The sequence below is a fragment of the Stegastes partitus genome, unplaced genomic scaffold (genome assembly GCF_000690725.1).
Source record: "Stegastes partitus isolate 25-593 unplaced genomic scaffold, Stegastes_partitus-1.0.2 Scaffold1327, whole genome shotgun sequence".
In the NCBI taxonomy this organism is placed as follows: Eukaryota; Metazoa; Chordata; class Actinopteri; family Pomacentridae; genus Stegastes; species Stegastes partitus.
This window is the reverse complement of record NW_007579058.1, coordinates 85,187-112,667: the sequence shown is the minus strand read 5'-3', so window position 1 is coordinate 112,667 and position 27,481 is coordinate 85,187. Positions and strand designations below refer to the sequence as shown.

Sequence of the window (27,481 nt, the reverse complement as noted above, 5' to 3'; positions counted from 1 at the left end):
TTGTTTCCATACACGCTCAAACACTTTGTGAGCATTGTGCGAGAGTTAGGAATTAAATGAATGAATAAATTGAATTAATGTGAGAATCAAATTAGACTGGAGGTTTAAAAAAAACATTTATTGTTATTTTCACGTTAATTGTGTAGAGGCATGTACTTCATTCACAAAATAGGAACAGTAAAATTAATCAGACAAGAAAAATATATATGTTGTCTTCTTCTTACATTATCAATATATATATAGACACATTGTAAAATAGGACATCGTAACAAAAAAGAAAACCAAAGTGTAGCAATAAGCAAGTTATGATCGGCCACATCTGCGCTGTGAATGCAGATGAGACGTGTTTTCAGTCTAAAAAAATAACTGAAGTTAGACTGAAGTTCTCAGATTCTTTTTCAGTTTTCACAGGAGTTTTTATGGCTTCGTTTATAAAGTTGAGACAGACCAGAGTAAAGCTAATTAAAAACATGACACACCTAGCTATAGTTGAAAAAAACCCAATTTTTGTTATAACACCACAACCCCCATTTTTAATGGTAAAACACTTTTTTCCTCTTTTTTTCTTTTGTTTTTTTAAAATTTTTTCTTTTTATTTTTATACAGAAGTTAGGCGCCATGCTTTTTGAGCATTAGTCAGACAGTTATGTATGTTCACAGACGTGTAAAAATCTCATGGCTGCACAGAAGCACTTCTCCCAAGACAACAATATTACAAAAGAACACTCACTGAAGCGTTTACAAAATACACGCGCGCACTTTAGTCTCAAGGCCAAACAGCCCAGAGAAAGAATATAGGCAATGTGTAAAACAACAAGACGACAGGTCCAATGTTTCAGAATCAGTGGCTGTAGGTGACGAGTGGAACGAGCCAGGCTCCGAATTCAACGTACACAATATAACTGCTTTGTTTTTTTTCTTTAACTACAAGTGTGAAGTTTAGAAAAGATCTGCGTGTGATCAGAACCTAACCTTGGCTTGGATCATGATCTCCAACAGTCATCTGCTACTTTGAGATCCAACCACAGTGTGATTATACGATTACAAATATCCCCCAATTGCTCGTTTGTCAAGAGTACTTAGAAATATACTCAAACATGATTGGAAGGATAAGAACGTAAACATAAAGTCTGAAGAGCAGGCTGTTTTTATCGCGCCGTTATTCAATCAGATGCCTTCACTGGCCCGTCTGTGGCTCACTCAACTGTGACACTGTTACCGAGAAACATCCACATCTCACAACACCGCTACCTCACACTACACCATAGAAACAGCTGTAAACTTGTACATCACCAGAGTCTGGTGGGATCTAGTTAGTAGGAGGTTCGTCCAGCAACAGTCAGGGATGTGATCAGAGATGCGAGTAATGACGGACATCAGGAAATTTGCTGTCGCCCTCCGACGTGAATTCAAAGTTGCACTAAAACAACAACAAACCTTGGAATAGGATGGAACTCATTCCTGAACAACTGTTTTTTTTTTTTAATGTGGTAACACAGTCTAATTATTTCTGTTCCTTTACAGATTTTTTTTGTCAGAGCCTGCGGGTCACATATCAGATGCTCAACACTGACACGAGACAATTCACTGTTAACTTTTTATACAAACTAAGGCTCTTTAACAGTTCAAGGTCACAACACTGAGCTGATTTGAAATTGTACACATGCCTACGGTGACAAAGTGAGCAGAAGCTGTAGCCGACGCCTCTATTTTACAGTTGATCAGACGGGTTCAATTCACTTTCAGGTTAAATCTGGATGAGTTACTACAGGGGAACGATGCATAATAATTGGATATTAAGAAAATATCTTATTGTGAATAAATTCACACCTGCAAATTAGACTGAAAGCGAATTGAGCCCTGAGTTGGATGATGTACAGAAAAACGCTCCAGATGAAGGAGGGCAGATAACAGGAGCTTTTGCACCACCTGCTGGCGAGCACTGGCATTGCAAGGACATCATGACCCACAACAGGTAGGAGGGACAGATAAATGTGTAGTACTGCGCCACAGCTACTGGTAAATACAATTTGGTTATGATGAACATTGGCCAGTGAGGTTAAGATAAAGCTAAGATGCTGTAAACACTTCAGGTTCAGAGGTCAGAGCTCCTGACAGGCCAGCCCTTATTTGGCAATGAGTGTTGGTATCTTAGTAAAGGTTGAAGCACTGAGCTGTAGAAAAACAAGCTGTAGACACTGCGGGCTAGGAATCGCTGATCAGACTTGAAAAGATCAGGTCGGGAAGGACGCTGCGCATTGCATGAAATACATCTCCCAGGTTGAACTGTCCATTGATAAACAACAGGTTTTAACACAAATTGGCCACAAAAAAACACATAAAGCAGATTCTTTTAGTCTCTGTTAGTTGTTAAAAAGGAAAAATATGACTGCCACTTTAACTGTTACACACATTCTCTCTCTCACACACACACGCATACAATATACCATAAATCACATGATCATCCAACATCCGTCATACCTGGGATGCTTTTTTTTTTGGACATGATTAAAAAAAACAAGCAGCACGTTTTTTTGATGGACATTGATAATCTACAAAGTGCAAATGCGCCATCTTGTGCTCTGGAATCCAAAATGCCACTCAAAACCCAGCTACAGTCTGTCCTGTTGTGCACTGGCGCAGTCCACTGAACCATGCAGTAGAGTCCTCTGTAAGATAGTCCAGGTTTTTGTTTTTTTTTTTGGTGGGAAACATCCATCTCAAAAGGTGCGGACCATAAATGCGTTCCAACGTTATTAGTTTAAAAATAAGACACAAAAAACGGTCACACAGGTAAACTGATTCGTCCGTCTCCACAGCGTGTACTGCCTTTCGGAAAAACGCGAGAGAGGAAATGTTCAAAAACAAAACGTGCTGCTCCGCTCCAGCTTGTCCCCCCCACTCTTTACTGCAGCTTTGTGCCTATAAATGAAGTCTTGGTTTCACCCGGGAAGCTTTTGGCACAGAAAGTTGTCTCATTAAACACCAAAAGTAGCTCCGATTTCCTCCAGGACTCTTAGATTTCCTTCAACAATTAATGCTCCATTCGTGAGAAAAAAAAAACAGCACAAAGAAATAGGTATATAGCTGAATGTTAGCGTGTGTATATGCGTTGGTGTGACTGGGAACAAGCTTGTATCACATGTCCTCTGGGAGTAGGTGTGAGATGTGCTTATGACACTGCATGCAAAAATGCCAACACTATAAATGCATTGCTGTGCTGTGACGGGCAAATTGACTGCATTTCCATAGTTACTCTGAATGGGTCTGTGGGGATGCGGTTCCACTGGGGGACTGTTGCCATGGTGATGAACTAAACGGTTGTGTTGCTTAAGGCATCGTATTAGATGACTGAGGTGTTTCTCCTGTGGCAGGGAAGAAACAAAACGAGGACAATTGAGAAAATTGCTGTTGATTACATTTGAAACTTGCATAACTGAACAATGAAGTGCTTCCATGTGATAAATCTACACACAAAAATGTGATTGTTGTATGGAACATTAAGTCAGAGCTGTACCCAAACCTACAGGCTGAGTGAGAAGTGACTGATTTTGATTACCTGGTTAGGATTCGCTCTCCACGGAGATTGTAATGGTTTCACTTTCAGCTGTGAAAACACACAACGTTTCGAAAGGTGAGTTGTTACATGGTAATACTCTCAGTGAAACATTACCACCGCTGCTGGGGCTCACCTGATTTGAGGGTGTTATTAGCCAGATGGTCTCCAGTGTTGTTGGCGTGCTGCTCGTTGCTCAGGAGGCGATTCTGGGACTCGCTGAGCGGGCTCACAGGGACGTCGGCGGAACTGCGGAACGAGCTGACGTTAGTGCCATTTTGCGAGCGGAAAATCTGCTTTCAGAGCCTCGCGTCAAGTGCAATGACCCAATCCCAATCTCCATCCTAAAGCCTGAGCGCTAAAACCTCACAGATTTAACTCGCGTCACAGCTGTAGTGATTGAGTGAGATTGTAAGGGCTTGAAATGGTATAAAAAGGAGGAAAAGGACACAATATTGTGACAGCACACTGCATTGACATTTAAAAAAAAGCAATAATGTGAATTTGGATTTGCATTATGACTAGCTGCTCGGTTAAGACGCACATGGCAGTGTTTATACATTCTAGCAAACTACTGAATTTCATGAACATATGGAGCCTAAATCTTATGTGAACATATGCCTGAAAATGTAAACAAATCTACAAACATGCAATAAATAACCACAACACTGAGCATCAAGATGCTGTCACTTGCAGATAAACTTCCTGCACCATCAATGCTTTGTTTGTGTACATCTTGTGGGGCAAAGGGCAGCCATGTTTACATGTCAACAACATCGCTATGTACCATTCGCAAGTCCCTCAGGAAAATGGCTCTGGGAAAGGATGCATAAAACCAGAAAAGTCCTCATGCACTTGACAATTTGACAGAGGGACAGCCCTAAGCCCTCACACATTTAGCAAGAATGTGTCCTGTGAATGTGAAGATTTTGCCTATGCCTTTCGTTAAACCAAGAGTTGTCACCTTTTATTTGGCTCCGGATGCAGAGTCACTGTGGCCTGTTCCACATCAACGTTGACCAGTCGAGTGGGGAACGTCAGACCGTCTCCCTGGCTGTAGAAAACAAGAAGGAGACTGAAGATTAGGTGTGATCAACCCTAAAGGAAACAAGTCAGGGGATGTTTTTTATTATGCTAACTTGTGCTTCCCTGCATCCTCTTTTCCTCTTGTAAACCGGAAAATCTGCCCTCTGGCATTATGGAGGACCTTTCCGTTACAAAAATGCACCTCGATGAGAAGAGGAGTGAGGAGAGGGGAGGGTTTTGCAGAAGCTAAGAGCTAAGAAGCCCAGCTTTATACTATGTGGATGTCTTTTATCAAGTGACATTACATATAAATGCAGCATCTTTAATTTAGAATAGAGTAATTTATTTATCTCCCATTGGGGGAAATTTACACGCCACAGCAGCATTCAAAAATAACAATAATTAATAATAGTAGTATTTACATTGAAAAGAAAAATAGATTGCGCAAATTTGCAGTGCAAAAGTGAATTCAATACATGAAATGCCATTTTTTTCAATTTGGTCAACATCAGGTAGTGATGCTGATGTTGTACAGTCTTATAGCAGTTGGTAGGAATGACCTGCAGTAGCGCTCTTTCTTGCAGAGAGGATGTTTGAGTGTGCTGCTGAAGGAGCTACTTAAAGCCCCCACAGTGTCATGCAGCTGGTGAGAGGGGTTGTCCATGATGGATGTGAGCTTTACTAACATCCTCCTCTCACCCACCTCCTCTATGGAGTCTAGGGAGCAGTCCAGTACAGAACCGGCCCTCCTCACCAGTCTATTTAGCCTTTTTCTGTCCCGGTCTGTGCTCCCTGTTCCCCAGCAGACCACAGCATAGAAAAGAGCAGATGCCACCACAGTGTCATAGAATGTCCTGAGCAGGGTCCTGCACACTCCAAAGGATCTCAGTCTCCTCAGCAGGTGGAGACGACTTTGGCCTTTGGTACAGGACCTCTGTGTTGTGTGACCAGTCCAGTTTGTTGTTGAGGTGAACACCCAGGTATCTGTAGGTCTCCACCATCTCGATGTCTAGACCCTGGCTTAACAGGTAATACAGCTGTGCAGCATGTCAGAAGTAAGTGGCATTGTTTAGGACTGACACTACGGAAGAAAGTATTTCTCATTTGGCAGCTTGGGGTCCTCTGTCTTCACATCTCTCTCTCACATCCTCACTGGGAGGAGCCATGACGACTGTTAAGCTGTATTAGTGTCGCTGTAACCGGCACAGGCAGTTGCTCTTTTAACCACAGTGGTGGAAAGTAGTACTTTTATAACTTTGGTGCACTGTGGTATTTACACTTATTTACAAGCTGTTTTTCTGCTCATAGAAGAGACCACATGTAGAAAAAAATCCCTTGGTCTCATTTTGGACAAATGTGACATTAGAACGCCCTAGATTGTTATTTTAAAAGTTATTTTTGGTTGCACACCGCAGCCACTAAGCAGCGTCAACCACAGCCTGCAATGAGGGGCGTTAAGAGAGCATCTGCAAATTGTAGCGTCTATCGATGAGAAAATGTTCAGCAAGTTGTATGTTTTCCCAAATGAGATAGCTGGTTGCACCATTGCTACCAGTAAAGAAGTTAGTCTGGAGCCGTGCGTTAGCATAATGAACATCACCAAGGTTAGGTTTTCATAGAAACCTGCAACGAAAGCAATCTGATATTTAAAAGCAGCTCTTATTTTAGCATGAAAACGTCCATTTTAGATAAAAAAACAAACAAACTTTGGCACATTAACAAATACTGTGCTGACAATTCAACCACAGATGTAACAGAAAGTAACTAAAATCAAATCTTAGCTTGAATCTAGTATTGATGGCTTTATCAGACCATCTTGATTTACTCTATTCAATGCTACACTTTACCTGGTGAAGACAGGCAGCAGCCAGTACTTCTTCTGATCACCGAAGACCTGAGCAATATTCTTCCGGAAACCCAGAGAAAAGCCATTCTTATCAGAGCCTGTCCTAAAGACCGGTGCTCTGAACGCCTCTGCAGGGAGGGAGCATCATGGAGGGAGAGGACAAATAACGAAGGCATTAAACAAACACCAAAACAAAAGTCAACCTTCATCTGATGAAAAATGGAACAGAGGTCTTATATGTGTTTGTAGCAGTCAAGCAATTAGGGCGAGACATATTTTAATCAAACAGAGAAACATGTTCACATTTTTAAAGCTGACTACATGCCAGAAACGCCTGGTGAATGTGTGTGTTTTTGTTACCTATAGTGGATCTGTTCTTCCCTACAAGCCACAGGTGGTAGCTGAAGAGGGACAAAATACTGATGCAGAACATGGCCGCCACAAAAAAAAGAAACAAGACATGGAATTTGGCGTGAGTGTCTGGCAGCTCATTCTGGGGAAGAGATGGGAGAAGAGGAGAGCGAGACAGGAATCAATAACAAATTCACACTGAGGATATTTATGGAAAGGAAGAGCAACTTGAGAGAGAAGGTAAAAAAAAAAAGAAAAAAAAGAAAAAGAAAAAGGCAGAGAGAGTGACGGAGAAATAAGAAGAGTCTTATGGGAATCACGTCACTGCATGCAGATCACGACATGAACCATGGCAATGATGGTGAAGCACTGCAACACGAAAGGCTTCGGAGGATGGCTGGGTTACCTTTGGGCAGTTCTCTGCCGATTTCCTCCGGCAAAGCTTTAGTACAAACAGAAACGAGACTGGTTAGCAACACCAGGAGAGAACAGGCAGGAGAGGAGGGGGAGCACTTAGAAATCAGGAGGCAAATACAAGTCAAGGCCAAGTTGGGTAAAACGGAGGGGGGGGGGGAGAGAAAGAGAGTGGGTGAATGAGCAAACTGTGCCCAGAATGGAGAGAACAAAGGGATGAAAGAGGAAGAGATGAGAGGAAATCGACGCAGAGCAGCTACAAGAGAGAAAATACAAGAAAGAGAGGAGGTGTTTGCGGTCGTATGAGTGGTGTGACTGATGGTTCTGATAGTGGAGAGGGAGATGGAAAACGAGAGAGATCAGAGAACAATGACCCAGTGTGCGAGGAACTGGGGATAACAGAAGGGGAAACAGAGAGGGGTCAGAGGGTGAAGGGTGAGAGAGGACAGAGAAAACAGAGGAGCAGCACAGCGCAGTGCAGGAGAGGAGAGGTCAGCACCATGCACAACCAACTCAAGGGATGCTCTTCCCGGTTTTGACGTGCAACCGAATCTGCATCTGCATCACACACACACACACACACACACACACACACACACACACACACACAGACACACACATTGACTTCATGCTGGATTTAAGCAAGCGGACGTCTGTGCGTCATTACTCACTGTCCAGAACTTTATGAAATATTGTAGAACTGTGGCCGCAATGAACAAACAGTACACCAGCGAATAGGCCAGGAAGAGGATGAAGAACTTGTAGTTGGAGAATCCTACACAGTTGTTCACCCTGTGGACACACAAAGGGTCACATTTTGACATCGCTCCCTCGGAGAAGAAATCTTATCAAGCTCAGCTTTACAAAAGGTGGCGGCCTTGTGCTGCTGGTCAGTAGCACCAAACAAATGGTTTTCCTTCACTGGTTAATGTTTAAACAGAGCTTAAACAGCTTTAAGATGCGTGCTGTCAAAAAATTGTAAAACACCCAACTTCCATGTGCAATTTTAAGTGTTTTCTGAGCTGTATGGGCAACATGCATAATGTATTTTTTAACATTAGTTATGCAGTTTGCTCTTGGCTTACTTTTTTTTTTAAAGCCTCACTTCAAAGTATAAAGAACAGCTGATAAGATTTGACCTTCATACTCAAGTGTAAACACTAGACACCTTGATGGATCTGGAGCAAATGCGCTTGGCATAAAGTGTGAATCATCCTAACTCAGACATGTAAAAGCAGAACGCAGGTCCTACATACCAGGGACAGTGATGGTCCATCTTCAGCACACACCTGCCATAGATGGTAAATAAACAGAAAAGAAAAGGAAAGACGAGAAGATATGGTTTTAGACTTTAAGCACTGAGAGGAACAGAAAGAGGAATTGTCACAGTTAGTGTTCAGTAGATAAGCTCCTCTTACATGTCACATGCTGAGCAGTGATGACATCGGTCTGGCTTGATCACTTGACAGCGGTCACAGTAACGGATTGCTGCAACATAATAGCACGTCATTACTGGACAGCTTAAACATAGAGGTAAACACCAACGGACAAATTCATTCTCATTTACATCTGGTGACACAAACATACCTCCAGCGCCTGTGCGGGTGTACAGAGGCAGGCTTGTGGCAGCTCTCCACAGGATCTCTTGCTGCGACTCTGGCCTCTCTTCCTTCTCATAACGCTCCTTCTCAGCCTTGGGCAGGCAAAACTGACGAGAAAAGGGCAGCACAGGCTTCTTATTATACTTACAAGGATCATTTTATGGGATTGCAGACATAGTGGGTTTGCTTTGGAGAACAGGCTATTATACCTCTTTGGAAGGGTTGGCAGGCTTGGTGAATATGGTCTTCCAGTAAGACCATACAAACATGATGAAAGAGAGGTGGAAGAAGATCAGGTAGATGACTGGAAGAGGGAAAACTGAGCATTAGGATCAACATCATACACAGCTAATTTGTGCATTGACACTGAACACAGCCAAGTCGATATAAGGGAATGCCACTGCTGCTGGGGATATGGGCTACAAGAACAAACTGTACATCTACATGGTTAATTAATGAGAGGAAAGCTAATTGCTAATGCCGAATGAGGAGGAGCTGCTGGGCTTCAAGGAGGCAAGCCTCAGCACTTTGAGAGGAAAAAAAATGTTTCCTGTGCCAGCCTTTTTTTAGCCAAGTCTACAGAGCACATTTCAACAGAGAGATTATCCCAATAAGTGGCAAACTGGCTCAGTTCAGAAAACTTCCATTCACAACAGATGAAATAAACATTGTTTTGATCCCTGGGGACACTTACTCTTCTCTCCTATACTTGGGATGGTGACTGCAAAAGATGAAACAGAGAAAATATACATGTTAGACTGTCAAGGAGGCTGTTAATTACAGAGGCATATAAATGAGCGGGTACGACTCCAGCGGAGCAGGGGAAAGTGAGCGTCGTGTAATTTATCCATATTTCATTTGATGCAAATCATACTTAACAAAATAATAAGGCGGTACTGTAATCCTGAGTCTGTGTTTCCCAGACTGAGGGTTAGATACCCCCTATGTGGCACAAAAAGAAATCTGACAAATCAAAAGACGAAAGGGATAATATACACTTCTGTAACCAAAAATGTAACTTAACTTTCCTCTAATTGGCAAAACCATCAAACCATCAGCTTGTACCAGCAGATACACATTGTCCACTCAAATTAAAAAAATTCAGAGCACTTTAATAACTTATTGTTGTCTTTTCTAAAGCCATTTATGAATATCACATTCAAATATTGGTGCAATGTGGATGAAAAGTGGTCAGAAAAATTCACATTTGAGCTCAAAACTCCATCTGTTGAGGAAAAATGGGAACTTTCAACAACAACTTTGTTCAAATTAGACTTTTTTGGGGGAAAATAGGGCATACTTTGATCTAAATGTCATTCAGATGAGGAAATCGGGGAAATAAAAGTCACTGCTCGTAACTTAAGAGCACACCCAGGCCATATAATTTGTAAAACTGGGATCAGGCATAGACATAAATCATTTGACAGCTCAAACGAGGCTGGTGCTATTGATCTAGTCTTGATGGTGTTTCATCTTTTTGTATGTGTATTAAAGTGCACTTTTTAAATTGTGCACATCACCAGACTGAGCATTAGACCCTGTCAGCAGATTGTGTGGGGGTATATCTGATGTCAATAAAGTTTAAAAACTACTCAAGTACACAAGCTGTACATCATCTAGAATTCGTTCAACCGGGTGTTTTCCTCCATTTAACTACCATTTTACAGCACTATCTCTCATCAGCCCGCAAGCCGCAACTCCTCACATGTGCCAAGCCAATTACCGGGTCCCGGTAGTGTGTTTGGAGGAAAAGTATTTATCTGGCCGGGCAGCCAAATACCGTTTAGTTGGCGTTTTAATTCTCCATTCAGCCTCTATTCAGCTCGACACAAAACCACAGAGACAAGACGGGCAGCTCACATTAACACCACGGTGAAAGTTTTCCTTCGGCCGAAAGAACATAAAATAGCCAAAGCGAAAAGATAATTAGCGGTATCTACATTTAGACAGGCTTGCCAACACCATTGTTGAGCTGCAGTCCATTTACTTCCTGCTGGCCAGAAGCAGGCAGCTGTGTGTGTTTTTTGTGTGTGTGGACAGCGGGGCACAATGAAAACACCGGCGTTTTAACGGCTTTCAACAGGCAACGCACGGCGGCAGGAGGACTACTTACATATACAAAGCTCCACCACGTAGGCGTAATACGACCAGCAGACGACCAGGGCGATAAAAATCACAGGTATCCATGCTAAGCCCCGTTGACAGCATCTCAGTACGTGTGTGGGCGCCATCTTTCTCCCTCTGCTGGGGAAAAGGGAGTGTCGACGGGCTGACGTCAGCTGAGCAGAACGAGACAGGAGGAGGTCTGAACATCTGAGCACTTCTGTTTTCATCAGCGGTTTAAAAAAAAAAAAAGTCAGTTAAAATCAACTTCACAGCCACTTTTCAATTAAAAAAGTCACCAACTTATTTATGTGTAATTAATGCGAATTTTAAACCGATTACTCAGTTTATTTGCGCGTTTTAAAAAACTTATTTTCCCCCAGCTTGCTTCAGTTCGGTGGACTTTGAACGCAACATCCAGCTGCAGGAAGTGTATTGCAAACTCACAGGTCAGAGTCTGTGTGTTTAATAGTAAATTACCCAAAAGTTGAAAGTGAAACTACAGTGCCGCTTCTGTGGAGATGGACGTGGAGAAATACTTGTCTCGCATCGGGTTGACGGCCCCCTCAGAGCCCAGCCTGGAGCTTCTGCGGTCGGTTCACACCCGTCACCTGCTCTCGGTGCCGTTTGAAGACCTCACGGTTCACAGCGGCGGACGAGTCCGGCTCGACCTCCACCTTCTGTACGACAAGATCGTGAACCAGCGCCGAGGTGGCTTCTGCTTTGAGAACAACTCCCTTTTCTCCTGGCTGCTCGCCAAGCTCGGCTTCCAGGTGACGGTGCTCTCCGGCCAGGTGAAGAACTCGATCACGGGTCGCTACGGGCCGCCTTTCGACCATCTCATCAACATGGTGACTCTGGACGGCCGGAAGTGGCTGTGCGACGTCGGGTTCGGGGTCCCGGGTTTCACGGTACCGCTGTCACTGGACACTGGCGGCCCCCAGGAGCAGGGCCACCGTGTGTACCGGATCAGAGAGACGGAGGGGATGTGCTTCCTGGAGTGGCAAAGGGAGGAGAACAGAGGTGCGGATGGAGACTGGGCAGAGATCTACAAGTTCACCCTTGAGCCTCGCTGTCTGGAGGACTTCACTGAGATGTGCAATTATCACCAGAGCTCTCCTTCTTCCATCTTCTTCTGCAAGTCCCTCTGCACCATTTTAAAACCAGATGGAAGGCTCACTTACATTGGCCGCAAGCTCATCACCACCACATTTCCAACGGAAGCAACAGGAGGTGTAGTGGAAACCTCAACCAGGGAGCTCGAAGAAGAGGAGATCCCTGGTATTCTAGCAGAGGAATTTGGAATTGTACTCCAATCTCCTCTAATACCAAAGGATGAGGCAATCACACCGCCCCCGATTGTATACTGATCATGCTTCCATGTGGGATATCTGTATAGCACAACTTTATGAACAGCCTTTGATTCAATCATGTCATAAAAAAGGACTTCAAATGAATTCTCATCACTCAGGTCTAAATGAAACCATGATGACGTGTAAACAGTTGTGGATCATCTACCAGATTGTCTTAAGAACACATGCAACAAAAAACATAAACTGTCATTTTGATTTAATAAATTATACATACACTTTTAAGATGTACAATGGTCATTGCATTAATCCACATCTGTCCTTCTTTTTAAAGACAAAGTCTGCGTTCAAAGTATTTACACATGTACAATTATCAGGCAGCACTTTACAAAGCAAGGCATGGATGACAATACAGATGTTGAGCTTTAAATCAAACCTTTAACCCTCATGCCTACGCCGTTTGTTTTGTTGGAGGGGATTACTTTGCTGTCCCATGATTATAATACATTTTCCTGCCCCATCTTTGATGGGCATGGAAAGAAACTGAACAACATCCATCAAATCCACCAAGATCCACAGGAGATTCAAAAAGGATTACGGTCCGAGGACTGAGTTGAAAATCAAAAAGGATGGGGGTTAAGGATTGGACAGGCCGTACGCAGGGTAAGAGGTGCAAAAATGTGGCAACATGTGACACAAAAATTTACTCCGCAACAGGGTTTGGGGGTGGGACTGAGCTTCCTCTGCCAGCTTTTCGTTCATAGTTGACGAGCCTCTGGCCAACCAGGTACCTGCAAAGACAGATTATTACAGTATTATTGCTGTAATTCTTTTTGTTGAAAGACATTTTTTTAACTTTAAAAATGTAATTTTTAAACCAATTTAAACCAATACCATCCAACTAGCATGGAAAACCAGATGTGTTTAGCTTAAATTTATTCAAAATGGAAACTTACTCTCTAAACACCATCCTGATTGTTGCACACATTTAAAAAGCCCGGTTATCACTGCTTCATTACAAACTAAAGCAGAAACAAAGACTCAGAGATCCTTACTTGTCATTCTTGATGTGTTCATAAAGGCGTTTAAACTGTCGGATTTGGAAGGAAAGGATGCCGATAAGAGAGACCACCATCAAGAGGAATGGGTAGATTCTCCTCTGCATTAGGATCTCCATCTCTGGAGTAACTCCTGCAAAAGCAATGTTTAACGTGTTCAGTTATATATCATTCAGCCAAAGTCCCTTACTTGCAAAAGAGTAAAAAGTTAGTAAGGAAAAAGTAATATTTTGCAGACACTGCTGGAATGTGAAGTAGTTGCTAAATGGAAAAAAACAAACAAATATTGACAGTGTAAATCTAATGGAAGCTTAACTCGTCTTCTTTTGCCACTGAGATTGCAATGTATATTATATTAATGCTTCTGTTTTGGTCTGAAACATCTTCAACTTAATAGATGAAAAATGAAAACCTTGCTAACATGAACTTTCCCAGTGATCCGCATGTACTCAGATACTGACCTACAGCTGGCACCACCCCAGCAGCGATCACATACGGCACACACAGGGACAACAGCAGGACTGAGATGACGGGAGCTGCCAGTTTACGGATGATGAACTGGAGATCAATGTTGCGAATTCCATTTGCATAAACCTAAGAAGAGAGTTTACAGATATTATACCCTAGAGGTAATTACAATGTGACTGATTTCTATTTAGAAATTGTTGTCCTTTTTATGCTTTAAGCAGGTCAGAATGCAAGGCGTGCAAAATACCCCCCCTCCCAAAAAACCCCAGCACAAATAAACATGGCAGGGATCTACAGTTAAGCTCAAAGCCACCAGAGCAGAGTGATTTCTTAGTGACATGGGAGCTTTAATCCAGATTTTCTAACAAGGGCACAGACTAACCACTCAAATGCAGTATATACACTGTACAGAAGTCAACAGTTTAAAATCCATTCTTAATTAGAAGAGTTTGGGTCTAATATCTATTAAAAACCCACCTGCTCAATAACAGTCTTCAGCCACCATTGAGGGCCCATGAGAGTGATGGCAGCAATAATTTTGGCATGAAGCACTCCCAGAGCCCAATCCTGCAGATGAGATCAAGGGATGAACATAAATGTAAAAACCTCTTACTGACTCACAGTACTTTCCAAGATCCTGCTGGGAAACGAGTGACAGAATGACAGGAACATGTTGGCGCACAATCATACCTGCCAGGGATAGAAGAGGGGTGTTTGGTCCAGGGGTACCCTGAGAGGAGCCACAATGACCAGTTCAAACAGCAGGCCCAGTAGTAGTGGAATGACTCCAGCAACCAGCAGGGCAACAACAAGGGTCTTCAGGATCTATACAAACGTGTAGATACACAATGAACACAATCAATTGTGACAGTTCAGTTTAAGAAAACATGCATCTAAGTTGAATTATTGCCCTTTGGAAATGCTCTCTTTAATGGGACAAAAAGTTGCAGCACTGATAGGGTTGAAAACAGACCCAGTGTTGGGATATTACATTTAGAGAGTTGCTGGCTAATTCATGATATCACCTAATGAGTTGTAAAAGGTATCCAACCAGTTAACAAAAAACTGTATTCAGGCCCAACGCACGACAGTTTAATGGGTCAGATGAGAGCAACTAATTAGCACAACACTGTGCTGGCCAGTTTTGATATTTGCCAACATCCGAAGCTGCTCATTTATACTTACCATGAGAGTCCACTCCTGGACTTTGCGCATGATAACAGTGCGTCCCTGCGGCATCCACGCCAGCAGAACAGTGACTCCGCGGATAGACAGCCAGCAGACATACAGACCGCATGCTGCTGTGTACAGCTCGTGGATTTTGGAATTTCCTGTCCAGAAGGACATCAGCCAGCGGCCGGTGAATACTGAAACACAGGTGAAAAAACAAATGAACACACCATTTCCTGCTCTGTTGTGGTAGAAGAGGAAGTAAATTACAGTTTAAGCTTAAAACTAAATAGCAGAGACGTGTACATATGTGCAGATGTGCTATATATGTACAGCGAGAGAGAGGGACTCATTTTAATTATAGTTTGGGTATGGGTTCACAGAGTGGAAAATAATCTGGTTCAGCTGTACGCCTCAATGTCTCACCTGGTAGGGTTAGACACACCAGACTGGCCACTAGCAGAGTGATGCACATGAAGGCTATCAGCAACACAATCTGGGAAAAGACAACACAGTTTAGAACAAAAGCTTTAAAATGGAACACGCTGTATAACAAATCTATTCTCTGTACTGTCTAAACTGTATATACTATAAAACTGAATTTCATACACTCCTGCTGCAAAGTGTAAGACTATTTCAATAAGCTCACAGAGATTAATGTCTTTAACATGAAAGAGGAGGAGTGCAATAACTGGGAGTTAAGTTGTAGGGGCTCAGATTCGCAGTAAGAGGTACGTAGGGCGTTGGTACATTTCTAAATTTGACTCAAACCACAAATAATAGGTGGCTTAGTATGTCTCTTTTCAAAAGACTTGTGTTGTGTATAAAAATAGCCTACATCTGTTTTAGAATGATTTGATGTTCAGATGAACACTGACCTGAATCACTGTGTTATCACTTAAAGAGTATTATTTGTCCCTGCAACTCTTTTCATCCCTGCTGCCTGCAAGCAATCTCTCTGGAAAGCTTAAGATATCTATAAATTAAGGGTGTCCATTTTCAGCAGGCTTGGTAAAATGTACAGCGGAAATTGCAGTTGCATGGAAAGCTGAGTGCGCTAGCTATAGCTTTTTCACTGCCTTGTTTGACCTGACCTGGGTGTCTTAGACATATTTTATGACTGTGGGGTTTTGCGCGCTACAGTCTCCATACTTATAATAATTAAAAAAAAACAGTGACATTGTGTATTTCCAAGGCCCCAGGAATGTAGCTGAGTTGAGAATCACTTTTCGGGTGGTCATTACAGACGGACACTGGCCTAAAATGTATTTTTTTCCCCATACACATCTAGTGGGAAAAGAGCAGCCATTACAATAATGAAAACATTTTTTTGGAACACTGCAAACCCACAAACCCACTGGAAAGTCAATAAGAGCCATTAAAGTACATTTATGCCATTTATGTGTGCAGAAGTCAAGGACATGCATGCCCTCAACTGGCTTGGGTAGAGAAAACCTACAGTACACATGCACTATGGGTCTGGAAACACAGAAGCCCATGGAAACAAAACATGTGACATGTGTGCTCAGTGAGCAGCTTTCATAGAAATGACTAGTGCATCATCTATTCTCAATACCTCCATCTATGTGTGATTGAAATTCAACAAAGCCCAATCCTGAAACTATAGCTGCACATTCAAAATCATGGGACTGTCTCACCCTAAATGGGAAGCGAAGAGGTCGGTGGTAGGGCTGGAAACCCACTGGTCCCCCTTGCTGCAGAATGGCTTGATGGGCTGCATGAAGCCCCTCACCAACAGCTGGGGCCGGGTTGTTATTGTTGTTGTGATGACCATGGGGAGGATTGTTATTATTGTTGTTGTTAACAGGCTGGTTAGCATCATTGTCCTCCTGCTCACCAAGGAGGTAGGAGTGGAGATCGCTGGAGACAATGAGAAGTAGTCAGTCAGTTACAGGCAGCTAGTGGGGACAGGGACTCTAGTTTAAAATGTACGAAATGTATTCAAATTTGACTTACAGTAAATATCCAGCACTGACTGTCCAGGCTCTAACCAGGCCTTTGAGCCACTGGCGAGTATGCCCCTGCTCAAGTAGAGCTGGAAGCACAACCTGAAGTAATAATAGCTCCAAAGATAGCTCACTGACTGGGGCATCACTGCGAAGAAAGAGGTGGAGAGGGTCAGAAAAAGACAACATTGTGCACCAGTGTAAGTGCCACTGAGTTGCACAGAACAGTGCTTGTGGTTTCGATTTCATGTCTCATTTTATCTGACAAAATCAGACCTTTGTCTGTTCTTATAGCATATATCATACACACAAAAGAATAAGTCACCGCAATTCTAGTTTTTGAACATTTACATTGGCAATGCTGTTAACATTTCCATTCGAGATGTGCTGTGATGAGAATGATCTGGCCTGAGAAGGAAGTGGTTTCTCAGAGCATTTTAGAGAAACAGAGCAGCAGGTTTCGCACAAAATATTAATAAGTGGCCTATAATTTTGTTATGTCTGCTGGTTACCTGTAGAGCATGACATTGTATGGGAGGAAGGTGGGCAGCAGTAGTTTTATCAGCCTGATGGGAAGCCACAGCATGAGCAACACGATTGAGCCAAAGACAACCACAGACAGGATGAATCGCCGCAGATGTCTGTAGATGGGCAAGTGAATCATCTCCTGCACCGGGTTAAAATCTGGGTCATTGAGGTTTCTCAGAAACCACAGCACGCCAGGTCTCAGCACCTGATGGAAAAAGTACATGAGTGAGTGCACAGTGCATTATATTTATCATATGAACATTTGGCTTGCAGAATATCAACTCTGGTCTTGTTCCTTTAAATCATTGCATTAAAAAAAATTAACCTTTACTATTTTTTACCTCTCTCAGTAGAAGGATGAATGAAGCGAAGTAGAAGACATAGACCATTCCCACAAGCCAGTGCAGGAACATAGTAGTACCAGGTGCTGATTTGAAACTCAGCTCTCTGTCTTTCAGCGAGGCATCAAACATCTCCTGCAGGATGAGAAAGTAAAATACAGATTACATTCCACTTCAGTCTTGGTTCTGGGGTGATCTCCTTCTCATTATTCATCTTTTGTCAATAAATACATAGAAAGCTTCATGATAAAATGTATTTGTTTAAATAAAATTTGTACATGATACATGCTTGACAGTTTAAAATTAGACCTAACTCACTGATTTTCTGAAAGTAGTCTTGAACAACTGACATTGTTGGTGCTTATGTAAGTGCTGTTGGATGGTCTTTGTTTTATCTTAAATGGAAAATATGTTTTAAAAGCTGTACATATAAATAATATTGTGCCAAAGACCACACTGGCATGTCATTATCAAAAGTGGCATTTTATTTTTTAGGAGGAACTGCAACATGATGAAGACAGCTTATTCCCCACAATCCACTTTCAGGTCAATTAAGATTTCTTTGACAGGGCAGTAGCTGCCAAGCAGGAGAGATGTGGTTGCCGTTTGCTGTGAAAGCATGTGAGGAAGGTGGATTGACCTGTGACAGCCTCCGAAAAGTAAATCGATTGGCTTGCAGTCATGTGGACAACAGTTCAAGCTTGTGACTAAAGGTAGTGAGAGACTTCTGTCTCTGTGCTATTATGTGTTAACACATACAAACTCCCTGACACACAGGAGAGAAAAAAAACAAACAGAATGGCAGTCACACCACTGAGGCATATGGTACCCTCTCACTGTTCAGTCATCTAAACCAGTCTGTTCTCTGTTTTTCTGTGTGTTAATGAATGCATGAACTGTGTGAGCAACAGCATCTGCTTTTGTCTCTGTGCTGCCCTGCTTAAAGCCCTTCAAAGGTGTTGTGACAGAGCCTCTGCGGGGTATGTATCACCACTCTCATTTTAGCAAATTCTATGAAAATTGAATACTACGTAGGTATTCACTAAAATGGTGAGAGAGGCAATTTTGTCACTGATGCTGAAACAACTCATTAACATTAGCATAAAACATGCATACTATTTGTAGAAATCATTTGCACTATAAAATACTGGATTGTATCAAAAACTACATCCGCCAAGGATTGCAATTGCAACCTTGTTGTTTACACAATTTTAATTACAAATTGGCTCCCAAACCAAACCAATTTAATAAAAAAACAAACAAGTTTGAGGATCTGGTGTTTTAAAGGACAGGACTTCACAGAATAATACAGAAATATTTAGAATCAGAGCATGAAGAAGAGCAGGAGAGTCTTACTAAAGAGCAGATGTCAAGCCACCAGCCGCAGATCAGTGGAAAAACACCAATCTCCACAACAACCAGCAGGGAGACCTGTAATGGAAATAGAGGCTTCTCTCAGTAAAGGTTTACACAATATGTAAATACACTAAAAATCTCTACAAAATGTGTTGCAATACAAAAATATCACTCGTCTTCTAATGTTTTTTTCTAAGTAGCATAAGCAATTATGGTATTTTAAGGTATGCCCTTGTATATGTTCTATTGATGCAGGACACTATTAGATGGATAAGGCTATCTGAGGCCTTTGTGTGTCATACTGCAATTAAATGATTTTATCCTTTCCCTTTTGTGTATGATTGCAAATAAAATTTCATTCAGTGTCATGTCCACGAGGTAAAGAAGTGAACACTTCTGTTTGTATTTCCACCAAGGCCAATATCTACACGCCTCACACAGAGCAGCAATCCACTTCGAGCAGTTACCTTGACAACAATGTAGCAGACTCCCAGGAGACGCCGAGAGCGCTGGAACCTGACCAGAGCAGCCAGTCCCTACGACAGCCATTAAGGATCAACACTGCGCACACATTATAATCTTCTCAGCCTCTATAAACAAAACTGCATCAGATTGATTGTGTTTGGATTAAGTGCTGCTTTTCAGGGGTGTACAGGCTATTTATGTTATTGGGTGAAAGGATACATGACACAGAATCAGCGTCATAGCCAACAGTATGTAGCCCACGATCGTTGTGATCAAGCCCTCGAAGTGAGAGGCTTGGACCTGAAGAAAAGCACAAAGTTCCAGTGAGTACATAAAAAATAGAATTCAAGGACTCACATCATCACAAAAACAGTTACTTACATATTCCTCAAAGCCAAGACCAACAACAGAGAAGTGTCCAATGTGGTAGGGGCAAAATGCTGAATGAAGGAAAGAAGAGAAGACATTTTACCTTGTGCAGTATGAACACCATAGTTATGTTTACATAATCGCTCAGACTTTTAAGTTTGTGTTTTTGATATGACAAAAATCTCCGGAGTGTACATTTCATTTTGATGCTTATGTTATACGCTCTACTCACCAAAGACCAAGATGAAGAGTGTGTTGAGGGATACGACCCAAAACACATGTTCCTAGGAGACACAGACACCAGTCTTAACTTAAGTCACCAAGACGTAAGGCAATTTTTAATTTGATGTACATGTTCTTCCTATCTTGTCATATTAGTAACAAAAGGCAAATAACCCGAAACTTACAAATATTAAGACTTACCAAAAATACCAGCGAACCATCCAGGCCAAGCATCTGAATGGGGAAGTGAAATACTTCATTGTTTTACCTTGTACAGATATATACCATAGACATCACCCACACAGCATCATAAAGTGAACAGTACTGTCATGCAGTGTTACCCTTTCCCAGGTGAGCTCCTCTGCTGCTCTGTCCCACTCCAAAGCATTCCAGTTCATGTCATCTGCAGAGACAAATACCACGGTGAAATACAGTAAAACTACATGTGCCACAGCCAGCAATCTGAAAGAAACCAATATAAAAAGCATAAACCATCAATTTTGATCTTTACTGTCAGAATAAATTTGAGTCCAATCTTCCGGTTTGTCAGTTTGTCTGCCTTGTTGAAGCAGGCACTTAACATTACATTATTAATGCTGTTCTGTGAAAATCTGTTAGTTTTGAAGCACGCAACCTGCTACTGAGAAGCTGTTCCATTGCATTCATTTAGCTCTACCCCCAAGCTAGAGTAATGTATAATGTATTCACAATTTATTACCCTGTCTTCTTGCTTTGCCTGCTGCAAAATCAGTCCATAAATTATGATAAAACAAAACAAGTAAGTGTGATTTGAGTGCTATGGGCAGCACTTTGACACACTGTTATATCATTGTCAAATGAACTGTCATGCTTTGGCAAATTGTCAAACAAATGAGGCCATTGTAGAAACTATCTATATTCTGTTATGCCAGTGGTGCTGTTTGTTTTTGGGTCACTCAGACTTGAGACTTCAATTTCCATAAACCCTGCTGTTTCCCATCGCAAAAATCTGTTGCACCAGCAGGGTATATTGGAAAAAAATACACGAATAAAACTCCAACCTTGTGCTCCATTGTTGGGGTCTGCATCTTCAGCAGCTGCTCCCTCCTCTTCTTCCAGCTCTGGATCATCACCCTGATCTGGTGGGACATCAGGGGGCTCAGGCTCTGCCTCATTCTGGGCTGGAGGATCTGCAGGGGCCGGCTGGGCTGCAGGGGGCTCATCAGCTGCTCCTTGACCTGCAGCTTGTGCCTGATATTAAGAGAACATGATGCATGGTTTTAATAAAGGTAATCAACAGTTGGAAGATACTGCATTATGGTATGACATATCTAAATGATGCACACAGCAATAAAAGATACGGGAAACTCTGTGTCCACACCATAAATATTCTAATTCTACACGTATGTTTGATGCCTGGCTAAAAGAACTGAATAAAGGAAAGTTATTCTCGCTGTTGTCTCCCTTGCACGTGACGGCACATGCCAATAGTGGCGTCATTACCACTGAAACACAGTGCATTTTGTATGTCGTTTGAGCCGGTCACACGCAGCTCCCAATTTTTGTAAGCTGCCGTGCACGGCGCAGCTGGCACTTAGTAAAATGGATGAGCTGGAGGCATGAGTCTGTGAGCAAATCTGTCTCTATAAGCATTCTTACAATACATCAAAAGGGCGCACAGGGATTCCCAGATGGCACAAACTCGTAGAGGGAGATTGCTGCAACAACTGGACAAGAGAAGTGCTGCAGGCATGAAGTAGCGCCCCGGGAGGAAACAAATAGGAGGTTTTGAAAGAGATAGGATAACTTTCCAAGATTGTCAAACACTGAGAGACAAATATGGAAAGAGAGTGTTTGAATTACGCACTTCCTGTACCTCCTCTGTTGCTATTCCAACGGGGTAAAATACATTTTTCTTAACGGCAACACCTATCATTTAGGAGAGGACTGCAGTGACTCGAGTGCACCTCAAGCAAAAGTATAAACACCGCAGTGCTGTGATGACGCAATGATCAATCTGTCAAACATAATGGCGGCTTAACCCATGTGTGTAGTGTAAAACAAAATCAAATAAATTACTCAAATGATATGTCTGAGAAGTGCAAGAAAACACTTGAATGTCCATTTACAGCGCATTTTTCTCAATAAATATTTGCACCACAAGGAAACAAAACTGTTTTGTGTTTGTTAACTGATGCTGCCCACATAAACATCTCATTTTGTAATCAGTCCGTTTTGTAAGCAGTGTACCTCATTGGCTTGTCCAGCTGCATTGGGTGGTGGTGGTTGGTGCTGCTCTAACCACTGGGGGGCACCACCATGGACTATCTGTTCTCTGAGCCATACCAGACTTATGAACGCACACAGGGTGCAAGTCACCACAAAACAACCCTGTAGACAGTCTGCAAGCAGGTTCTCTCTGCAGGATGACAAGCAAAAACACTTATTTGAACATACAAAAACACAATGATCATTATCTGTAGCAGATCTATAGGGGAATAAGGAGAATAAACAAGCAAATATACTGGCTTACATTACGTTTAACATAATTTTCATGTTTTGCTGTCACTTACGTAGAGAGCATGTCCAATGGCAGTGTCAAAAGAGAGCTCACAGAGCCGGTAAAAAGACACTTATAGATGCGACCTGGGACAGAAAAACCACAGAAAAAAAATCGGTGTCATTGCACACATCTCAAATTAATTATTAAAAAAATCCCTAATGTAAGAACTTACATAATATATGAGAACTGAATAGATCCAGCTGAATTGTTTTGCACTGAGTAATGAGAGGGATTTACATATCTTGGGGAACACACCGCATTGCTTGTTATGTAATGGTACTGCAGCTGTAATTTTCTTAATCATGCTTTACCGTAAACATAAGCTCATACGTAAAGCTTCTCATCGTCACTTCTTCAATAACTGTATTATGTGCGCCACCAGAGGAAATGTTTACCAAAGTACTTCTGTGGATGCATAGAAATGGTGTTTTTGATTTATACTGGGAGAGGAAAGTGGATGAGGAAAAACATCTGATGAACAACTGCTCTCAAATCTATCACACAAGGTGGTCTGTTATATTTAACCGCACAGACTATTCATCATTGCTTTTATTCATTAATATGAAAGGCAATTTACGCTTCAAGATAAACAACTAATTCAAGTTGTGCGAGAGGTGTAATCCAGCATTTGGGAGGTAATCATTGTGGCCCTAAATGTAATTCATTCCTGCATTTGTGTCAGTGGATACTTTGTTCTTACATGCTGTGAGAGGAACCACTCCGAGCCATGCGAAGGCCACCAGTGTGTAATGAAACCAGTAGCGAATGGCTGTGCCCACACTTGTCAGCAGGCCAGCACAAATGTCCTGGATGGGCAGACGTGAGGGCATATCTGGGGAGTAGACTGAAGTGCACAGATAGAGAGAGTGAACCAGAGACTTTCAAATAATCTTTAGTGTGTATGATAGTTTCTGTTTACAGCACTGCCATTAATTCACATTATTCAAAATTACGTATCAACAAAAACAACAGATGAATAATCACATGCCCAAAGAACAAACACAAACTAGATTATTAGAAAAACTTTAGGCTGTGCAACATCAAAGTGGATGATCCATCAATGCCACTACGACTTACTTGGTGTGAAAGCAAATCTGTGCTTGCATAATTCACAGTACTCCTTCCTGCTGTGCTTCAGCCATTGGACCAAACTGTGAAGAATACATTGAAAAGGTAAAAATTAAATAAGGATTCAGTAACGTAATACATGTGCTAACTGAGTATTTGTATGTTTTAATCATGTGAAAAATGCTCAGATCAGTTTCTCACACAGACAGACTTATCACACTGGTATGTAATTTTACATGTGTACATTTACAGAAAGATATTTAACAACTGAAAATTCTTATTGTTTGCAAAAAGTAGCTACTGCAGAGACCGACTCATTCAAATTGCCCCTTTAAAACTCATACCTATATACTAAACGTATTTGCCATCTGAGCATGTGTGACCATATTGGGAATATCAAAGTTGGGTCATACATTTCAAATGACTGTATCAGCCCTTTGTTGAGTTTAAGGATTTCAGATTAATTAAACTAAAATAAATTAAACTAAACTAAATACTCTCACGAGAAACAATTCTTGTGCTGCTGATTCAAATGTATGCAGACTTTGTTATTGTTAGGTTTAGGTCAGACTAAAATTGAAAGCTTTGACCCAACATAAACTTTTCATGGATGCCTCTGCCGTGCCCACACAATAGCGTGACGTGCTGAAGACGTACGCTTGGCTTTGATTACCTCTCCAGACTGTGGGCAATTATCATACTTCAGTTATGGTAGAAGCACACTCTTATTAACAACTGACAAAAACCGGTGTATCAGCTATTTCTGGGCTGATTTGTACTTGTATGTATGTTGATCATAACTACACCATCCCAGATCATTAACAGCAAGGTTATGTAAGGGAGTCACTGCACCACCTGATACCAACAATACAACACCATTAAAGAACCTTGTCATTAGCCTTACACAGACCATGATTGTAAATGTAAATTCAAGCCAAACAACTCACAATTCCAGCTGTGACCTGAATACTGAATAAAGTTTCAGGCTTTTTTTTTTAAATGTAGCAATCTAAGTTTTGCTGCTATGTGTGCATACATTCAGCACAACTACACCATTCAAACAGAGCTGTCTAAACTTCAGTCACCACAGAACAGTCCAGATCTAGCTTTTGCTTCTGCATGTGAATTTCCATCCACATGACACTCTTGTAACCAGTGACACTCACACACAGGACAGATGAGAACACAGCACAATCTCAAAAATACCTGCACTGACTGGTGTTATTTTCAAAGGGCAAATACCACACCTAAGGTCTGTAATATGGGACACCAGGAAACCTGGATGTGATGGAGGTCAAGCCTGTCATGCGTCCTTTTCATGACTCTTGTGTTACATTAGCTATCAAGTCACCACTATAGGAAGTATCCAAGTGCACACCCATTGCTCAGACTTATCTGATTCTTGGAGAAAACCTTTAAGTAACGAAACTCATCAAGCAACAGTATTTACACTATATTGTAATAATCTGATTATAATAATCTGATTATAACAATCTTTGTACAGCAATCTTATTATAAACAAGCCATGGAAAGGTTTTTTTTTTTTTTAAAGACTGTGACTAAGATAACTCTAGGCACACTTTTTTTTCCTTTTTTAATAAAACCAAGTACTCTCACTCTGTTATGCTCATTTGTATTGAACCAGGATATGAATAACCACATTGAAAATAAATAAATAAGTATGGGAAACAACAAATTGCCTTTTGTTAGTGATAATCTACTCCAATACATGCATGTACACGAGGTTGAATGAAAATTTCACTATCACTTTTTAACAACTAGAAGGCTTGAAAATCACGGTGTAATTGGATTCATTTTTTTGAGAAAATGTGAGCAAGATTACTGCTAACTAATGCAACAAGTTAACATGATGTCCTGAGCGTAGTAACTCAGATCAGGATCTGTTCTTTTAGCACATGTAAATGTTTAATAAAAAAGGACAGATTGGCATGGAATGTGAGGAGAAATGCGACTTTACAGGGTCACAATAATGACAGCTGTCATGGGGTAAAGGGAAGAGCAAGGCAAATACACTTACCATTCCTGGTGGATAAACTTGATACTGCCAGTGCAGACACAGGGGTGATACAGGGGTTTGTCCGGGGTCCCCTCAGAGCGGCACACACGACAAATATCCGCTGGACACACAAACGAAGAAGCACATGACATATAAGTGAGTATATGATACCCATTGCCAAAACCAAGCAAAATGCAGATGTGCAGATTGTGACAGGGGCTGTGGTGTTAATGGAGACATATATTTAGCGAGGAGGAATGTAATCAAGAAGCATAAAGCCAGAAAGCGATCATCTGCCAAAAACTGATTGTGCCCTTGTTGAAGCTGTATTGGCCAGTTTATATGTCTCTGGTTTTATCTGTCTCAAACAGTCACAACAGGCAGATACACAGGAATTAATGTTTGTTTTGATAGCAAAAGCGTGTCTTTACATAACATTTCTTGAAACTAAATACTTGTGACCAAAAAAAGGCTTGCAGTTCATAGCGTTACCATGCCTGACATTTAGGACGACTAAAGGCAACACTGTACTATTGACATGAATGTTATAAGTGGTATGTGTTTGGTATGTAAACACATTATTGCCTAAACTGTAACTGACATGATTTACGGTTGAGCTTTCGCTATAAAATAAAGAATTTAGTATTTTCAAATATCCTACGGGCTGCAATCACTTGTTGACTAGTGAAAAACTGCATTCCATGAGTTGAACTGGTCTTTCAAACATGTTTTCACCGGGTAGAACAATTGGATGGCATACATCGCACCGAGAAGGTACAACAATGCAAAAATATGTGGATAATTGCTACCATGAATGACAATCAGTTGTTTTGGCAGACGATCACTTTTTGGCACACCTGTTTTTTTCTTACACTCAGATGAGCAGCATACACGAATTTAAGTGAGTTCTACGAGAAACTTCGATGACATCACCAGTAACTTCTGGTCCTTTCTATGCTTTTTCTTAAGTTGTGCCCTAATGTTAGGCCCGGCTACAATAAAACAACATTTAGCAGCTGTTGCCCTTCCATCCCACTCCTTAATTAAACTCTCACGACGATGACAGTCTCAATAAAGCTAGGCTATTCGGCTACGTTAACCATTAGCAGGCCAGCTCAGCAGCGGTTCGGTCGCAGTGATGCACTTACGAAGCTAACGCCAGTAAGTCACCGTTGGGAAAACAACGACAAGTGACTTCTTTAATTATTTACCTTCCTCGGCAGTATCCATGTTGTTCGCTAAGCACCGGTCAGCGTTTCTTGCACCTTGTACAGCGAACCCATCCACGACACGGACAGTATCGTTTAGCTAGCTAAGTTAAGCTAGCGAGACGACTGTATCCTTATGGCTCGGATGCATTGGCAATCATAAAATGGTTTCCCCACAGATTAACGCCAAAGCGTTTCCCTCGTTGTGTCCTCTCACTCTCAGTTTGTGTTCGCCGATACACAAAATGCTTTTATTTCACGGTGTAATTTTTAATGCAAGACAATAAACTGGAAAGACGTTACATCCTCTGTGTTGCTGAAACGACAGTTTAAAGCTGGGAGACAAATGGCTAGCTAAACCCCGCTAACGCATGCGCCAACGTCACTGCTAGCTCCTGTCACAACAGTCTGACTTTACGGCGGCGGCTCGAGTTTTACGTCAGGGAAACTTCCACAGCAACCGTCACGTGATCAGTGAAGGGCAAGTCGATAATT

At 41.7% G+C, this 27,481-nt stretch overlaps 3 protein-coding genes across 4 annotated transcripts; 1 reads left to right on the top strand and 2 right to left on the bottom strand.

Moving 5' to 3' along the window:
• Positions 1–91: 91 nt before the first annotated feature.
• On the bottom strand, positions 92–11,453 carry zdhhc20b (zDHHC palmitoyltransferase 20b). 2 transcript variants are annotated; one of them, XM_008298556.1, is made up of 14 exons: positions 11,378–11,453; positions 10,908–11,117; positions 9,489–9,515; positions 9,004–9,098; positions 8,781–8,901; positions 8,612–8,681; positions 8,450–8,482; positions 7,865–7,985; positions 6,789–6,921; positions 6,430–6,556; positions 4,521–4,610; positions 3,693–3,805; positions 3,560–3,607; positions 92–3,365 (listed from the first exon to the last, which is right to left on the bottom strand). In XM_008298556.1, the coding sequence occupies exons 2-13, from the start codon at positions 11,023–11,025 to the stop codon at positions 3,564–3,566; spliced, it is 1,092 nt and encodes a 363-aa protein (XP_008296778.1). In that variant the 5' UTR covers positions 11,026–11,117; positions 11,378–11,453; the 3' UTR covers positions 92–3,365; positions 3,560–3,563. The 2 variants fall into 2 exon arrangements, with proteins under 2 accessions (XP_008296778.1, XP_008296777.1); XM_008298555.1 differs by lacking the exon at positions 11,378–11,453 and having other exon boundaries at positions 10,908–11,187.
• On the top strand, positions 11,248–12,492 carry LOC103369761 (arylamine N-acetyltransferase 2-like). The gene has a single exon (XM_008298558.1). It carries the CDS (start codon positions 11,419–11,421, stop codon positions 12,265–12,267), a length of 849 nt encoding a protein of 282 aa, XP_008296780.1. The 5' UTR covers positions 11,248–11,418; the 3' UTR covers positions 12,268–12,492.
• On the bottom strand, positions 12,450–27,298 carry marchf6 (membrane-associated ring finger (C3HC4) 6). Its single transcript, XM_008298559.1, has 25 exons — positions 26,990–27,298; positions 25,800–25,899; positions 23,771–23,844; positions 23,394–23,537; positions 22,704–22,776; positions 22,381–22,549; positions 21,192–21,381; positions 20,493–20,554; positions 20,353–20,385; positions 20,162–20,213; positions 19,942–20,000; positions 19,780–19,860; positions 19,563–19,631; positions 19,096–19,170; positions 17,740–17,874; positions 17,383–17,603; positions 16,881–17,018; positions 16,562–16,784; positions 15,330–15,399; positions 14,919–15,100; positions 14,424–14,558; positions 14,211–14,300; positions 13,727–13,859; positions 13,263–13,398; positions 12,450–12,998 (listed from the first exon to the last, which is right to left on the bottom strand). The coding sequence occupies exons 1-25, from the start codon at positions 27,006–27,008 to the stop codon at positions 12,911–12,913; spliced, it is 2,751 nt and encodes a 916-aa protein (XP_008296781.1). The 5' UTR covers positions 27,009–27,298; the 3' UTR covers positions 12,450–12,910.
• Between the last annotated feature and the right edge of the window lie 183 nt (positions 27,299–27,481).

Bases quoted from the DNA above. Each gene is read 5' to 3' on its own strand.
- zdhhc20b (XM_008298555.1), bottom strand. From the start codon at position 11,127: ATGAAAACAGAAGTGCTCAGATGTTCAGACCTCCTCCTGTCTCGTTCT. The intron at 8,483-8,611 runs GTAAGAGGAGCT...CATCTATGGCAG, and splicing joins CACTGCTCAGCATGTGACAT to GTGTGTGCTGAAGATGGACC. The intron at 7,986-8,449 runs GTATGTAGGACC...GTGTGTCCACAG, and splicing joins ATGGACCATCACTGTCCCTG to GGTGAACAACTGTGTAGGAT.
- LOC103369761 (XM_008298558.1), top strand. From the start codon at position 11,419: ATGGACGTGGAGAAATACTTGTCTCGCATCGGGTTGACGGCCCCCTCA.
- marchf6 (XM_008298559.1), bottom strand. The intron at 20,386-20,492 runs GTAACACTGCAT...TTCCCCATTCAG, and splicing joins AGGAGCTCACCTGGGAAAGG to ATGCTTGGCCTGGATGGTTC. The intron at 19,632-19,779 runs GTATCCTTTCAC...TGGCTGTCGTAG, and splicing joins TGACGCTGATTCTGTGTCAT to GGACTGGCTGCTCTGGTCAG.